The sequence below is a fragment of the Perissodus microlepis genome, chromosome 19 (genome assembly GCF_051167445.1).
Source record: "Perissodus microlepis isolate ML-2025 ecotype Zambia chromosome 19, ASM5116744v1, whole genome shotgun sequence".
NCBI classification, from domain to species: Eukaryota; Metazoa; Chordata; class Actinopteri; order Cichliformes; family Cichlidae; genus Perissodus; species Perissodus microlepis.
In genome coordinates this window covers 15,648,281-15,665,727 of record NC_140479.1, presented here as the reverse complement: position 1 = coordinate 15,665,727, position 17,447 = coordinate 15,648,281, and the positions used below count along the sequence as shown (strand labels likewise).

Below are 17,447 nucleotides of genomic sequence, written 5' to 3'. Positions count from 1 at the left end.
CTGTGACATTTGTGGACAACGATTTAACTATCGAAGAAACCTTAACATGCACATAAGAGTGCACACAGGAGAGAAACCTTTTAGTTGCGACAATTGTGGACAAAAATTTAACCAAAAGATCGAACTTAGGAGACACATGAGAGTTCACACAGAAGCGAAACCGTATACCTGTGGCGATTGTGGTAAAACGTTTAGTTACCAGTGTAATCTGAAGACACACATGGCACTCCACAAAGGAGAGAAACAGTTTGTTTGTGGTGTTTGTGGTAACATATTTAACCAAGAGGGGAATCTAAAGATACACATGAGGGTCCACACAGGAGAGAAACCATTTGGTTGCGATTTCTGTGGTAAAAGATTTAATCAAAAGATTCATCTTGAGACGCACATCAGAGTTCACACAGGGGAGAAACCTTATAACTGTGGATTTTGTGGCAAAAGATTTAGACACCAGTGTAATCTAAAGATACACACCAAACTCCACAAGGAATAAATAAGTATTGAGAGTCTCAACGGGATTTCTTCCCGTGACTGGGAGTAGCGATGCCCATTGTCAGATTATAATATTATTTTATGCCATGTTAGACCCTTAATTAAAGATGGTGAATTACTATGTAGTTTTAGTTTGCATTATTCTCCTGAATTAGAAGAAGGTGATAACTATTGCATTTGTTAAGCTGAGTTGCATTACATTAGACTGCTGGTTTATTGTGAATGAATGATATTGTTTTATGATGCATTATACTGCTGAGTTATGAGAAATACTGTTTGCAGAAAGTCATCGCCTTATTTGTCTGATTAGAAGAGAACAGAACATACTGGAGTTTTCTGCCCCATCTCAGCAGGAGCAGATAAACAGGGAGCCAAGGTCGTAGCTTAGGCGCTGTGTGAGAGAAAGAATGTGAATGTTTAGGCTTTTATGATTAGGTGGGGGCCACTAGAGGCTATAAGAGTTTGATCAATGCTCCACCATTTTGAGATCTGATGCTGTCTGCGTACGGTGTCCATCTCCCACGCGTGTGATCATTAAAATCATCGTTTGACTCAACCCGGCCGGACCAGTGTTGTTATTTTGGTTTTTCCTCTTGTATCCATCCCCAATATTTGAATCCGTAACTGTTTGGGGGCTCGTCCTGTGGTATTGGGGTGGAATTTTGGAGGTTTGGACGGTCCGAGGTTGTCGAACGGACAGGCACAAACCAGTGGTCTGACGTGAGTGGGCATAAGCCAGCTTATACAAAGGTAAAGCACTACCTGTTGAATTATTTCCAAAGTGTGCCAAATTGGACATGATAAAATTAAAGTCTACTCACTGAAAGTACTGGTAAATGTCTGTTTTGATTTTGATGGAAAAAAAATCTCATGAGTTGAAGCAGTTCGAGGCTGCTGAGAGAAATTAATGCAGTTCGAGGCTGCTGAGAATCTAATGCAGTTCGAGGCTGCCAAGTTTGGTAGGGAATTGGTCATTTTTGTGAGTTCGAGGCTCCATTGGTTATGGTTGGACCTGAGTGGGTCATGTTGTGAGTTAGAGGCTCCATTGACCACTAGGTTGCACCTGCTTCAGTCATACTCTTGTTCTGGAGGGTTGACTGTTGTTTCAAAGTGTTATAAATTATTACAGGACGGCAGTTCGAGGCTGCTAAGAAGCGCAGTACTCAGAGGTAACGCTTGCCAAGGTCGGGGACGCCTAGGCCTTGTCCTCTTTGAGGGATAGTCAGTTGGTCACTGTGGAGCTTGGGGCACTCCAGAATAACTAGTGGTTGCACCACTCACCGTTTGGAACAGTGTCTGCGCTTTTTTGGACACTGTTAAATTGAGTTAGGGACTTTAGAGATGAGGCCAGATACAGTTCGAGGCTGATACTGGTTAATTGATCACAAAAAAGTTGGACTTTCTTCGGTTAGACCCGTTAACTTAAATTTGTCAAAATTGTGTAGGCTAAATTTTGCCAGGCCTGACAGTGGTTGTAAATATAAGACGTCTTTGTAATATAAAATAATAGAGCTGTGTGTGAGACGAGGCTGTTTGTGACGACAGCGCGCTGCAGCGCTGCGAGCTATTTTTAGACGGTGTGTGAACATGCAAATGAGGTGGCTGCTGTAAAGCGCACAGAGGACTTTTGCTTCCTGTTTAGCGTGTTATTGAGTGTGATAATTATGATTTGCAAATACTGTTAAAGACTTGTAAATAAGACGCTGATTTTGCTGATTATAATATTACAAATAAGGTTTTGAATGACTAGGGGAAATGTTTGATGTTTGGCTGAGTTTTGAAATAGAACAGACAAATCGTGCATGATTTAGACCGGCACTTCAGTCGGCAGAGTAAGACTGAGTGATAAATACAGCTGTGATTTGTTTCAGTTTTGTGGTATGAAGCAGGATTTATAAGATTTTTAAAGTGTCCCTTGGTTCAGCTCAATAATATAAGCGGTTACATTTGATTTACTGTTGGTTTTATCATAATATAGGGTGTGATCAAGCACGAATTTCAGCTGTGTGTGTGACAGGAACTCTGCATGCCCATAAAAGGCAACGGCCAGACTGTGAGAAGTATGCACCGAGAGAGAGAGAGAGAGAGAGAGTAAAATCTAGTCAGATGAAGTGAGTGGATGTTTTCAGAAAAGAAATAGTAAGTGAAGGTCTTCAGAAAAGAAATAGTAAGTGAAGGTCTTCAGAAAAGAAATAGTAAGTGGATGTTTTCAGAAAAGAAATAGTAAGTGAATGTTTTCAGAAAAGAAATACTAAGTGAATGTTTTAGTGTGTTAATACAGGTGGATTTCTCTCAACCTGGAAACCTGAGTACAGCGGCAAAAGCATAAACAGAATTGGGACGACAGACAGGCCAAGCTTTGGCTCAAAAGTTTACAGCTTGACCTCACTTTATCCCCACCCTGAAAAGAAACTTAAAGGACATCTTCTCCTCCAGTTATCGGTTACCATCACTGGAAATTTGCAGGCAAGTTTTTGACTGAATTGTTATTGGCACCATGTGTCCCTGAATCTCACAAGCAAGCTCTAACTCCTGGCTGTAGACATGGAATGCTGTTATTTAAGGTGGGGAATCAAAATTTGGGAAACAAAATAAAAACACACACACAACCAGAGAAATGTATGAGAAAGGCACGTGTTAGAAGAAATGCCTTGTTTGAGAAAAAGTTAAAATAACCCACCTACAAACGCACACACACGCAATGAAGAAACAGCTTCCATTCATGAACACGTGAAGATTTTCCAGCAAGGTTAAAGCAGCGAAATTTAACATACACCTGTTGTTAAATGATGAAGTTTGTCCACTACTAACAAATAAACTCTCTGGGTTGCAGGACAACAACTTAACTTCAAAAAAAGAGACACTGGTCTGACCAACCAGTGACGACACGACAAATTTAGTGGGTAAAAGATTCAAATTGTGACATGTTTCCCGCTGATTGATTAATACAAGTGATTACTGAATGAAAGAAAATTCCTTTTTGGGCTTTTAAACATGATTTTAAGAATTTTAACATGTACCTGTGTTGTCCTGTCAGCTTGGTGGGTTAGGAGTTGATTATATGGTGAGAAAAAAAAAAAAGGGGGAGAGAAGGCTGACACAGGGCCTGGCCCGGTGTTTCTCCCCTCTCTGAATAACACAGCCAACACAACATCATTTTCCTGTTCGTCTGTTTTTGTTTTGTTTTTGTTTTGTTTTTTCTCTTTATGCTTGATTACAGGCTGCTTTGCCGAGGCTGACCTGGACTCCTGCTCTCCCCTCTACCATCTTTGCTCACTCCTCTACCATCTTTGATGTGACCCTGACCAAATGCTACAGCAGCTGGACCCACAACAACAACCTGAAAATGTCAACAATGCTGCAGGAAAACGATCTCATGCAGCGGAGACGGAGAGCGTTAAATCCAAGGCCCGTTTCACTACACGGGGGAGATTTCCAGACAGCTTCAGCTAACAGAGCTCTGACGAGACGCCCATTAAGCCCAGATGAAAAGTGAGGCCGAGCAGAAGAATGCTGACCTTAACAACGCTGCATTAAAACTGTGCAGGACAGTGACTGACCAACACGAATGATCGGGCAGCAAAAAGGGCGTGCCAGAGACAGGAGGAGTAACTGAGGTCAGGAGGCACCTCAGAATGGACAAAAGCACCTGAAGAAAATAAGCTGAAGGCACAGGTGTCGGGGCTCGGCCAGGAGCTGACCTCTGAGAAGAGCCGGACAGCAGAGCTGCAGAAGGCCGTGGAGCAAAGCAAGGAAAACATCAATGGACTTTAATCTGACGTGTACGGAAAAGACTCTGAGGTTTCTGCCCTCAGTAAGAGCTCAAGGCATCAGAGCAGAAACTGAGCATGGCTCAGGAGGAGCTGGCTGATAATCGAACCCATCAGTCAGGCTTAGAGTCCCAGACACAGGACTTGAAATCAGGCTGGAGCTTGCTGGAGCAGGAGGTCGCCAAACCTGACAAGAAGCTCCTACAGCAGGAGCAAACCCTGAAGGAGCTACAGAAGCAAAAGGGTCAAGTTAAGGAGGAGCTGGACAAGGAGAAGATGCAGGACACTGGAGAAAAGGACTGCCTCAATTGGGGCCAGAACCAGTATGGACAGAACTTTGAGCAGCAGCACCAATGGATGCAAACAGACTGAAATGGAGGAGGGCAGGACCCCAGGGCACGCTTCAGGCCGTGGTTTATCCAGAACACCAGAACAGGAAAGTGATGAACACAGACACACACAAACACACACACACACACACATCTACATGCATTGACTCAGAATGAAGAGAAACACACATATGAACACATATGCACTCGTTGATTCACTGACACACACACACACACACACACGTGCTGAGTCAATTGAGTGAGAAATGACGCACACAAATCGAAATGCTGATTCAATTCACTGAGAAGTGATACACACACACACGCTGCTGCAATGAAGAATGCTTTACTAACAAATGCTTATGCTGACACGCAAAATGCTGCACACAAACGTCCAAATACAGAATCTGTTACAACAACAAGAAGCCATTGATTGTTTATTGGTTAAACGCATTTCATGTCACCCAGAGGGCGTTTGTGTAGATTTGGGGGACAGGGTCTAAAGCAGTTTGGTTATGAAAACAATGTCTGTGCGTGATGTCTGTCTATGGCTCAAGGCCTCGACTGAATTGTTTACTGTGCTTCACACAGCCTGATAAGGAGCAGTGGTACAGAGTGAAAATGATGAATTAACGGTGTGAGCCTTATTTCGGAGCGCCACATTTTTGATTGAGATTTAATTGAAGGAGGAACACACTGAAAAAAGAAAAGAAAAAGAAAAAAAAAAAAGGGGGGCCAGCCCTTGGATTTACGTAAGCATCTCGCGTGTGTTAACACAATTGCCTCAGGCTTTAAAGATCTGTACGAAATTCAACAACTCAATTTGTTCTCATTGAAATGACACGATACAATCTAATAAGAGTGGTTAGTTGCTCAACTCACGGAATTCACAACACCGCATACGATTTCAAACTGCAGGAAAATCACTGGAGTTATAAGAAGCAGACAACGACACACACACCACATGCATGCTATTGCTATTTATTGTGGATTAACCTGTCAAGGACAAGAACAAAAGAATTCTGCATCAAATACAGGAAATCAGAGCTTGCCTGTATTTCCTACATTGTTGGCATGCTGGTTAGTGCTGTTGCTTGACAGTGAGAAGGTCCTGGGTGCAAGTCCACAGTCTGGCTAGTTTGCAGTGGTTTCTCTCTGGGTATTCTGGTTTCCTGCCACAGTGAAAAGTCATGCAGCTATTAGAGCTAGGTTAACTGATGATTCTAAATTATCCATGAATGTGAGTGTGAATGGCTGTTTGTTTCTATCTGATAGACTGGTCAGCTGTCCGGGGTGTACCCTGCCTGATAACCTATCGCTTTAGGGTTATTTCCCAGCCCTGCTGCAACCAGGAGAAAGATAGGAGGATGGTAGTTGTTGTAGACCCATTCAATTATATGGTAACCAGGATCTAGACAGGATCTAGATCTGTTGAACCGCATGCAATATGAAGACAACATGTAGTATTTAAGTGACCAAGTAGAATTTGAATAAAAGTTATTGAATAGTGTTGAAATAAACTGACAGAATTGAAGGATCAAAATATTCCAGGAGCTCAACTTACTCCATCTGAACATGTTTCAATCGTGTTTTATGAACACGAAATGCACAGGTTTACTGAATATGAAAAGGTTGTGTTGATTTAACTCAGTTGTTTGAGTTTCTGTCGGAGCAAAACATTTGTGTGCAACCAGTGTCCATTATTGAATCAAGTAAATCCAACACGTTTTTTGTCAGGGCAAAAAGGAGTTACGGTCCCTGTATTCCTACACAATATTGTCCCGAGAGGGAGAAAAACTTTCTGGTGAATTTTAGTTGATTTTTGGGTTTTGCTTAACACTAGGTTGATTTCATCAGTGAGGTTTGGATTGTTTTCTTTCTCTAAGAGAGAGAGAGAGATGGTTTTATGCTTGGACATGTTTGCAATGGGCCCCAGTATTTGTTATTATATGAGTATTTTATTGGTTACGTTTGTCTTTGCTTTTGTTACAGTGCACTGAAATAAGAACATCTGAGAGGTGTGATCCACCGGTGGTGATATTTTGGTATTTTGTGAGTTCCTGATTTAACAAATCAGCTCTTTAATCCAGGCCTGAGAGATTGAACTTTAAAGCGCTATAAAATATTCTTACTGACGACAGTCGCAAAGTTTTTTCTCCATGATTATAATGGGCTTGGGAGAAATTCACTTATATGGGACACTGATCACATGAGAAGTCCTGAGCCTAAAAGGATTGCAGCGAGTCAATCCAGTCAAAAAACAAGGAACTGTTTTCCTCTAAAATGATGACGTCATCTTGCTGGTGAGGGAGGCTCGAATAGCTTGCGCGTGAGACTCCATTATCAGCAACTTCTGGTATGAATGTGTGTGGATGTATGCATGTGGCTGGACTGTGATGGACTGACGACTAAAAGTTTTAACTGATTTGATACTGAGACAAAAACGGTACCGACTTTAGGATTAGTAAATGTCCACAAACAATTCACCCAGCCTGTAAAAAAAGGTGGATGTTTTGTCTTGCTTTGTTTTGTTTTTACAAGAACAGAAGGATGACAGAGACTAAAGGGGGAGACTGTAGCTTGACATGAGTGTGAACTGCAGACTTAACCCTTTGGTGGCTAATTTTGAGTTACTGATGTTTGCATTAAGAAAATTGTGTTTTAGTAGCTGTGTTTCGATTAATGTATCACATTATATTGTTGGGAAGGTTAAATGCTAAAGTGAAGAAAAGGTTTGATTTCACTCATGACTGAACATGTTATTATTAACCATAGCAGGCCACTGTAAAGAGTCAATTAACTTTTATAGAGGAAAAAAGCAAAAAGCAAAAAAAAAACAAAAAACCCTCTTTTGATGTCTATGAATAAAAGGGGAATGATAGGCTTGTCACATTCAAAATGGAGATATGTAAGGATAAACACTGGTCCCCATCTTTTAGGTCCTTTCATTGAAATAGTCAATAATTCAGAAAAGTAGAGATATAACCGACAGGGGCATGTGCTGAGAGGTGGTGCTGCACAGGAACAAGAGCAAAATAAAGAAAATTTTTGTGTTTAGCTTTGAGAAATTAGAATTAAAATTAAAATGTACCATTACACTCAGAGGTTCAATATGAAATCAAATATATGCTAATTTTGTATGAAGTACATGACTGGTGACTGTTCTGTCCTGAGCTTTTGTTTTTACAGCACCCACTTGACCACACCAACAGTTTCTCGCCACCAAAAGGGGGTACTTGCAAAGAATAGGGAGGAATATCATCAAAACTGGGAAAGGTAAGCCCCAAAAGGGGGTGATAACACCATAACTTTCACTTATGGTCAAATTCTCAAAATTTGACCCCCGGCTTGAAGAATTCTTCAAAACATTTAGAGACCGAGTGGAGTTTTAGATAAATATAATGTGCCAAACCACATGCGGATGGAGAGTTGGAATCGATAACATGGTGAAATAACACGCAGGAAAATATTGACCATGTTGATTATGTTTATTCAAGTGTGCAGAGATTGGCTAATCTGACAAGGAAATGTTATAAAATGAATTGTCGGAACAGTCAGCGTTAAAGTCACCTTTGACAGTCCAGAGCAAGGTTATTATCGTTAATAATTCAGTCTAAACTGCTGCAAGTGAATTGGAAACAAAATTTGAATGAATTTAGGACAGTTCATACTTATAACACAAGTGATTTTAAGCCATAACTTGATTAGGTAAAGCTATTAAGATAATTGTGAGCTGCCTTGACACAAAGAAAGTGAAGTCCTTCACCCTGAAAGGATGGAATTATGCTCTGCCTCTGTAGTCAAGTTCAGACATAGGCCTTAAGCAATCATGAGCCACTAATAAGCGTGACAGAATTAATAAGCTTAAATAAAGCACATTGGGTGAGCGACCCTGACAAGAAAAAAATCTATGAGCACGCAATGAAGTGGATTTGTTAGAGCCCGTTTAACATCTGTCTTTCAGAAAGATAAATAAATAAATTGATTTGCATTAACAGACACACATTAAAAAAAAAAAAAAAAAAATCCCATTTGACACTGATAAATCCCTGTTCAAATAGAGTACATGTAAACAAAATATCGAAAACTAGAAGTGAAAAGAAAAAAGACATTTTCATTAACAGAAATAAAAATAAGAACAAAAGGAAAACTAACTAAAACTGTAATGAGCGTTCACAAAACTAACTAAAATTAACTGAAGTTATAGCAAAATGTGTTTAGTTTTCATTGAGGTGTGCGTGTCCTACAATAGTCATGGGTGAAAATGAAGTTTCGTTTCCAGATTTTTTCTTGCCGTCTCATTATGCCAGCAGGTGGCAGTACGTTAGTCGAGTCGTCTGTGTTGCTGCTCCGTCCACGCGCAGAATCATGTCAGGAAAAGTCGGGGAGAAAGCGCCAGAGTCCAATTTGGGATTACTTTGAATATGACTGTGTTTTGGATAAAGCAAGTGTCTTGTAGTGGAAAGAGACAAATTATGATGGTCACTTCTAAGGGGAAAAATCCCACTTTACAAACCTTAAAGTGCACTTGAAAAGCCCACACAAGAAGGCTGACCTGGCTTACCTTGAAAAGGTAAGGGGGAGCACACTCCCCCTCCTCAGAGAGCTCCCCCACTCAACCCTCATCACCAGAAAACAGAAGCTAACCCCATGCAAGGCAGCGTGATGCATCCCAAGACAACAGGACTGGGACATCTACATAACTGTGTGAGTCAGTTGCCTTCAAAAAGTTTATCAATTGACTTGAACCAAAATTGCAAACACCCGGTGCTGCAAGAGTTAATAGTTTCAATACCCAAGGATAAGCAGAAGAGCATGACTGATATGATGAAACTGGGATTTTGTTACACTTAATTATTGCAAACACAACTAAAACTATAACTGAAACTGATCAAAACTAAACTGAAACTAAGGATTTTCAAAAAAAATAAATAAAAACTAGACTGAACTAGCAAACAATTGGTAAAAACTAATTACAACTGACATAAAATTGAAAATCTGAAGTCGAAGCTAAATAAAAATAAAAACTAATGAAAATTGCAAATCTATTAGAACCCTGATCCAGACTAAGATGGCATTGGACATCTTCAGGGCGGAAAAGGGTTGGTGTGACCAAGGTGTGGTTTGGCTTGTTGTATGTATATTTCGAGATGATATGGCTCTGGATGGACCAGTTACCAGGGCATGGAAGGAGGACAGACTTATTAAATGAGGAGAAGGAATTTTCTGGGATTGGAGATCCTCTGGGTGAGTGGTTGACTAAAAACATGCATAAAATAAAAGCTATTTTTCATTATTGATTGGTAATAGATTGATAATTGGCCACATTTACAGCTGTATTGACTTGTTGTGGACGTAGTCTACTTCATGTTTAAGCACTCTAATTAACAGATTGAAAATAGAGACATTAAAGGAAGAATATGCAGCACCACCCTGTCAGACGCCAGTGGCGATGGGGCTCAGTGATGAATCAGGTGGGCTGGATTCATGGCTGAATCAAAACAAAGGTTCCCCTGCTGTGGTCAGTGAGGGAAAAACAGGGGGAAATAAAATTCAAAAGAGGCATGGATAAACGTTTATTTGTGAAGTTTGTAAACGGGATAAAAGGAGGTGTTTTACTGTTATTTTAGCATCAGCATTATTATTGCATCAGAATCATATAACAAGCATTGCATTAATGATTTATTGAAGCTTTTGACATTATATTAACATTTGTGTTCCGGTGATTGTCATAACCTCAGGTTAATCTTCTATTTACAGGTGTCAGGATAATCGTATGATCTTTCATTGCAGGTGTAACCATGATCATTTTTATACATATTGCAGTTTGTTGCTCATTATAGAGTTGTGCTCAAGTTAATAAGGGTTTAGAGCTACAGTCAGCGCGATGTCTGGCTGATCTATGGACTGGAGTGACTTTGAGCATAGAAGGCCGCACGCGCTTACACAACACAAATATCATGCTTTTCTTGGCTCCGGGCGGAGCCTACTGGAGCTACGACACTGGATAGGAGAAAGTCTGATACTTTCTGAGAGATGAGGTCACTAACCTTTTCTTTTAAATTTCTAGCTCCGTTGATTTGACACATTGGAATGTGAGATCTGATGCTGTCTGCGTACGGTGTCCATCTCCCATGCGTGTGATCATTAAAATCATCGTTTGACTCAACCCGGCCGGACCAGTGTTGTTATTTTGGTTTTTCCTCTTGTATCCATCCCCAATATTTGAATCCGTAACACCATCAAAATGATCTCTGCAAACACAATGATGTGCAAAACAGTGTTCTTATCAGTACTGTTTTTATTTTTGACAAAGCTAGCCACAACTTCCAATTTTCAAAGGTGGAAAATGTTTGTCATTTTGTTGCCAAAATTCAAAAATGTGTTTGTTTGATTGTTTTCCTTGACATAACTGTGCTTTTCTTACTCATTAATTTTACTGGTCTACTGGTCCAATTCTCGTCTTTATGCAGCAACAAACTGTCCTTGAGAGTTCAGTCAGACTTGTGCCACATATCAAACACGCGGTTACCACTATAAGAGATCCTTTTCATAATATATATTGTCTTCATCATTCTGGTAAGTGATAGCAGTCTGTCAGTCAGACGTGACAAACTTTAACACTAATACAGGCATCATTAATATAATTGCTGGTGTTAATAATTTCAGAGTCTCAGCTGAATGTTCACTGCTTAGAATAGTTTTCATTTGCTCATTTCTTAACTTACTTATTTGCTTTATCACACAAGAGCACCGAAACCCAGATTTCCAAATGAATAAGGACCGGAAATCTTAAAATGATATTTTTTGTGTAGTATATAAACATACTACATGATACTGCACAGTTCAAAAGGTGCAGTGGAACTATCGTGTAGTGATTAACAGATTTGCCTAACACCTGAAAAGTCTGAGTCAAGCCTGGGAGGAGACGCAAATCCCAAAGAGGTCTGCGTCATGCAGGACATCTGGTGTAAAAATTGTGTAAAATTCACTATGACTACAAAACTTCTTTGTGATAAGCATATTGTGTATTTGTGGTACCATATTTTTTATTTTTATTGATTGATTTCTACTCATTTCCAATAGTATATTTAGCTCATTCAGCCAAAGGACCTGTGAACTTTTCGTTACTCATTAGTCCTCCTATAGAAATGGTAAAACTTACACATAATGGTCTTTGGGCTTTACCATACAATATAAAGCATCTCAAGATAGCATAATTTCCTTAGGGATTATTAAAGTATTCTGATTGTGAAGATCAAGGTTACGTTTGTCACTTTACAGGCAATAATCTGTGAATTGTGAGAAAACTGAGCTGCTGGGTTATTGACATTATTCTCTGGTTTTTGGTACATTAAAAATATGTATATAGAGTATATTCCACTTTGACTTTTATTTAGTACGTTTATGAGATATTTTACTTGAATTAATCGTCACTAATTTGCACAGAGATAACTACTTTGGCTTTTTTAATTCATGTTCTTTTACCATGCTGTAAATAATGTTTAAACCTGGATTATAATAACACCATGAGGTATGAACAGTGAGATTGATGGTGATGTTACATTAAACAGTGGTTTTTGTGTTGGTTATTTGTTAGGTGTTACCATTTTTATTATGTACAATAGTGACAAGGTTTTTGTTTTGTTAATGAATTTAAAATTTAAAGTCAAGCCAAGTTTATTTATATCACTCATATCACAACAGACATCAACCAAAGTGCAGCACAACAATTGGTAAAACAATTAAAAAGACCAATTTACATAGGAGGACAGGCTAAAGAGAAATGGTGAGTCTTCAGTTGAGGTTTGTAGGCTGTTATTGAAGCAGGCAGTCTGACCTGGAAGGGGAGATTGTGCCAGAGTTTCAGAGTTACGTCTTTATACCCCAGTCTGATAGATACTGATACTTGTGTATGACCGATGCAAACATTTACAAGTGAACTAAGGAATTTTATAGTGAACTCTAAACTGCACAGGTAGCTAGTGTAACGATGCCAAGGCTGGTGAAATATGTTCATGTTTTTCTTTACCAGTCAGATAAGGCATCTGGTGTAAAAGATGTCCCAAATCAAACATGTGGAGCTACCCACTTTGGCAATAAGAGAACAGTCAAAAGTAGCTGCTTCAAATTTTCAGACCACAAGTTTTTACCAGACAGATGTGTAGCATCATCTAGAATTAATTCTTGGCGTCTGGCATTACAATTGCATTAAAATCCACTGATAAAATCATATGATTTGTGCAGACAGACACTTCTAGTCTCTCACTCATACATTCTGAAACTGCACAAATATCAATATAATACATTTTTAGCCCAGGACATTTCAAACTGTCTAAATGTTTGCATAAACATCGCTGTGGATTCAATTCTGGGACAGTTTGTGATGTAAGAAACCACAATATAAAATTAGGCTAATACCCACCCCTCTATTGATTGTTAAAATGCAGATAAATTAACCTGAATGTTTCTCTAAAGAAAAAAATCAATTGAATTTAATTTTGATCTCAATAAAGACAGTTTTGCCGCTCATGATCCAGCAGTGCGTGTATCTATGACTTTTATTTTGACAAAACAGAGACCGGAAGTTGTTGAATTATTGCACAGGGGAAGGACGTGGCATATTTCCGGTACTGGCGGCATATCCAGAGGTAGAGTTGAAGCTGTCTAATGGCTGCGGGTGAGTGTTTTGATCAAAAAATTTACACCGAACTGTGAAGCCAGCGGATTTTCTGTGAATGAAAGTCTCCATATGTGAATCCAAACAGTGCGCAGCTTGTCACGTGTGCACATATCAGACATTACTGTCATATTATGCTGTGGCATGAACCAATCTGCGCTAGCTTCCCCCCTAATATTTAACCAGCTACATGAGAAATGCTGCTTTTAAAAGGAGGAGAGAGCTGATGGAGGCAGCTAAGAAAGCACTGCAAGTTTTGATCTCTTGTAGTTTATTATTAAAACTGGGAGCTGGTTTGACAGAAGAGGGGCCTGAAAACTGAAGGCTCTGCTTCTCATTCTGCTTTTAAAACCCCTGGGATCTACAAGTAAGCCTGCCGTCTGAGAGCAAAGAGCTCTGTTGGGATGATACGGTACTATGAGGTCATTAAGGTAAGATGGGCCTGATTATTTAAGACCTTGTATGTGAGAAGCAGGATTTTAAATTCGATTCTGAATTTAACAGGGAGCCAGTAAAGAGAAGCCAGTATAGGAGAAATAAGCTCTCTCTTTCTAGTCCCTGTCAGTACTCTCACTGCAGCATTGTGGATCAAATGCAGACTTTTCATGCAGTTTTTAGGACATCCTGATAATAATAAATTACAGTCACAATAAATACATGAACTAGGTTTTCAGCGTCACTCTAAAACAGGATGTTTCTAACTTTAGAGATATGGGACTAATGAAAAAAAAAAAAAAAAGTTTAATATGCACATTGAGCTAGCTGCCATTGTTCATTATAAGTGTGTGTGTTTCAGTGTTTCCAGCAGATGTCCAGCAGCTTTTGGTGATAAAAGAAGAGGTTCCCCATGAATGCAGTCTCAGTCTGGACCATCATGACTCAGAGCTTCTTCACATAAAGGAAGAACAGGAGGAATTCTGGAAAAGTCAAGAGGGAGAACAGCTCAGTGGGCTGGAGGACAATATCTCTGGGTTCCCATTCACTGCTGTCCATGTGAAGAGTGAAGATGATGATGAGAAACCTCAGTTCTCAACGCTTCATCAAAGCCAAGCTGAAAACAGCAGAGAGACAGAGCCTCCAGCTAGCAGCTCAGCTGAACAGATAAAAATAGGAAATTATTCTTCACCAGATCCAGTCAGACACCCCCATCCAGATACTCCTTTACAATCAAGTACTGATGGAGAGGCCTCAGAGTCTGAAAAGACTGAAGTCAGTGAGGACGATGATTGGCAGGAACCTTTGTCAGATTGTGGACCTGAAACTGATGAAAGCAACAGCTGGCTGAATGACAGCACAGTAACTGAGTCAGGTGTAAATAATGATGTGAGATGTAACGCTGCAAAAAAGTCTCTAAGCTGCTCTGAGAGTGGAGAACAGTTTGTCTGCAAGCAGTCTCTTCAGAAACACATGACATGTCATTCAGAAAAAAGGTCTTCCAACTGTTTGGATAATGAGAAAATTTGTAGAGTGGAGCAAAGTGTTGATTCTCAGGTGAAACGATTTGGATGTGACGATTGTGGTAAACGATTTAACCAAAAGAAAGATCTTAGAATACACATGAGAGTCCACACGGGAGAGAGACCATTTGGTTGTACTGAGTGTGATAAAAGATTTAGATATCAAGGAAATCTGAAGATGCACACAAAAGTTCATGCAGATGAAAAACCATTCGGGTGTGATGATTGTGGACAAAGGTTTAGCCGAAAGACAAATCTTACCAGACACATGAGAGTCCACACGGGGGAGAAACCATTTGGCTGTGATGAATGTGGACAAAGATTTAACCATAAGGCAAACCTTAAACTACACATAAGAGTACACACAGGGGAGAAGCCCTTTAGTTGTGAAGACTGTGGACAGAGGTTTTACCACAAGACTGATCTTAAGAGACACATGAGAATTCACACAGAAGAGAAACCATTTGTCTGTGATCACTGTGGTAAACCGTTCAGATATCGATGTAATCTGAGAAGGCACATGTCAGTTCACTCAGGAGAGAAACGGTTTGTTTGCGGCGTTTGTGGTAACATATTTAACCGAGAGGGAAATCTAAAGATACACATGAGGGTCCACACGGGAGAGAAACCATTTAGCTGTTACGTTTGTGGTAACACGTTCAACCGGGAGGGAAATCTAAAGATACACATGAGAGTCCACACTGGAGAAAAACCATTTGACTGTGAATTTTGTGGTAAAAGTTACAGACATCAGTACAGTTTTAAAACACACATGAAAATCCACGTAGTGTAGAAACTGCACTGTTGCACTTCATTAAAACAACACATTTCCTAATATATTTAGTATATTCTATTTAAAATATTTTATTCTTTATTTAAAAAAGATAACAATTGATCAGTGTACTTTGATCTGTGTCACGAATACAACCCAGGAGTACAAGGGCTGCATGTTAGTTAGCATGAAAGGTAGAGGCACTGACAGTCAAAGATGGTGTGGATTTAAAGAAGAAATGAGGTGTGTAACAGTCAACTGTTTTTAATGTGCTTTTTTACTGTTTTGTGTACAATGTGCATATTCAACACCTGTATTAATTTAAAATGTACAGTATTATACTGATGTCCAGAACTTCTTTACACTTCTACTTGTCTTAGGTATCCCAAAATAATTTCATAATGCATATTGAGATACACACTGCTGTGGTGTCCATAAACGTGAAGTCTTTGTGTTTTATGCGCGTTGCCAGCAACAAAAGAAAAAGAATGCTGGGACTTCTTCCCCTACTGTGTCGACTCTCTTTGTTATGCTCATTCTGTCTGTAAACATAGTAGCTCAAAAAGTTTTGGATGAAACACACATATATATACACACATATATATACATATACACACATATATACACATATATACACACACACACACACACTGGGTGAATGTGCAGTAGTAGCAGCAAGCAGGTGAATTCTGTACATTAATATGAATAGACATCTGACTACCGTCGTTGTTGCTAACGACAACGCATAAAAACAGGCGCTTGTTCGTCTGTTGTGTGGTTATATTAAATGTAAGAGAAAGAGAGAACTTTAATAAATTAATATAGCCACTACAGTGACCATCAAAACGATGAGAAAATATTGCTGTAAACAGTTTATTTTGTGACACCACGAAACAAACGATAGCGTAAAATGAAACGATAGACGTTTTTATATCGTCATCCGATATATATCGTTATATCGAACAGCCCTATTGAAAATTAGTAAAAGTTTTAAAACTAAAGTATAAAAGTATAGAGTATCTAAAAGTATAAAGTATCTAAATCTAAAATATGTCACAATTGACCTCTGACCTCTCCTTCAAGGCCAAAAGATTGATATGAAGTTCAAAGTGATTAAAATGTTAAATAGGTTTTTACCCCACAGCCTTAAAACGGTGATGGGATATTTTTACTTTGCAGGGTGGGCGCACCGTGTGGACACCTAATTTTGTGAATGCGATAACTGGAGAACAAGGCAAGATTTTCAAATTAATTCAAATCTCAGTGACAGGTGCATGTACAAGAAAGCTTAGGGAAAGTTCATCAGCCACCAGTATCTTTGTAAGACTTCTTTCAAAAAAAATGCCTTATCTTTAAAGCAGTTCTTAAAATTCTACTCCCTTTGTTTGTATTGGAAGCATTTAGGAAATGATATGGGGATTCTAAATATCACATTATAGTTTGCATCCCAATAGCATGTTATATTTCACCGCTGATCTCAGTTTTACATTTCATGTCTGCCTTTCTGTCAGGTTTACCCCAGAATGTGTTATTTGTACAAACAAAATCTCCTTCCAGGAACTTGCTGACATCTGTTAATCTTTATAATCAGGCAAGAATTTATTAATCTCTCACTGAGAAAAGTAAATTAAAAAAAAACATAAATGCAAAGTGGGGAATCAACAATACTGAACACAATCACAATAGCTGTGGGCTGCATCAATGCAATGTGGAGTTGCATTCCCATGGAGGTGCACGTGAGGTTACTGCATAGATTACCTTGTAGGTTTTCAGAGCATTTGCGGTTAAAACATACCTATTGTCATGGTGAGCTGTGTGGTAGGCCATGGTTGGACTCAGGTGCAGGACTCAGAGACGGAATATTTAACTTAAAGGTGGCAGTTTTTATTCACTGGCAGAAAACAAACCTAGAAACACAATACATGAGCCCTAGAAACAAAACCAAAA

At 39.3% G+C, this 17,447-nt stretch overlaps 1 protein-coding gene across 2 annotated transcripts; it reads left to right on the top strand.

Annotated features, from left to right (window-relative positions):
- The first annotated feature begins 502 nt into the window (after nucleotides 1–502).
- LOC146365677 (uncharacterized) lies at nucleotides 503–16,004 on the top strand. 2 transcript variants are annotated; one of them, XM_084915762.1, is made up of 3 exons: nucleotides 503–2,613; nucleotides 2,670–13,271; nucleotides 14,068–16,004. In XM_084915762.1, the coding sequence occupies exons 2-3, from the start codon at nucleotides 13,262–13,264 to the stop codon at nucleotides 15,519–15,521; spliced, it is 1,464 nt and encodes a 487-aa protein (XP_084771888.1). In that variant the 5' UTR covers nucleotides 503–2,613; nucleotides 2,670–13,261; the 3' UTR covers nucleotides 15,522–16,004. The 2 variants fall into 2 exon arrangements, with proteins under 2 accessions (XP_084771888.1, XP_084771887.1); XM_084915761.1 differs by having other exon boundaries at nucleotides 503–13,271.
- The last annotated feature ends 1,443 nt before the right edge of the window (nucleotides 16,005–17,447 follow it).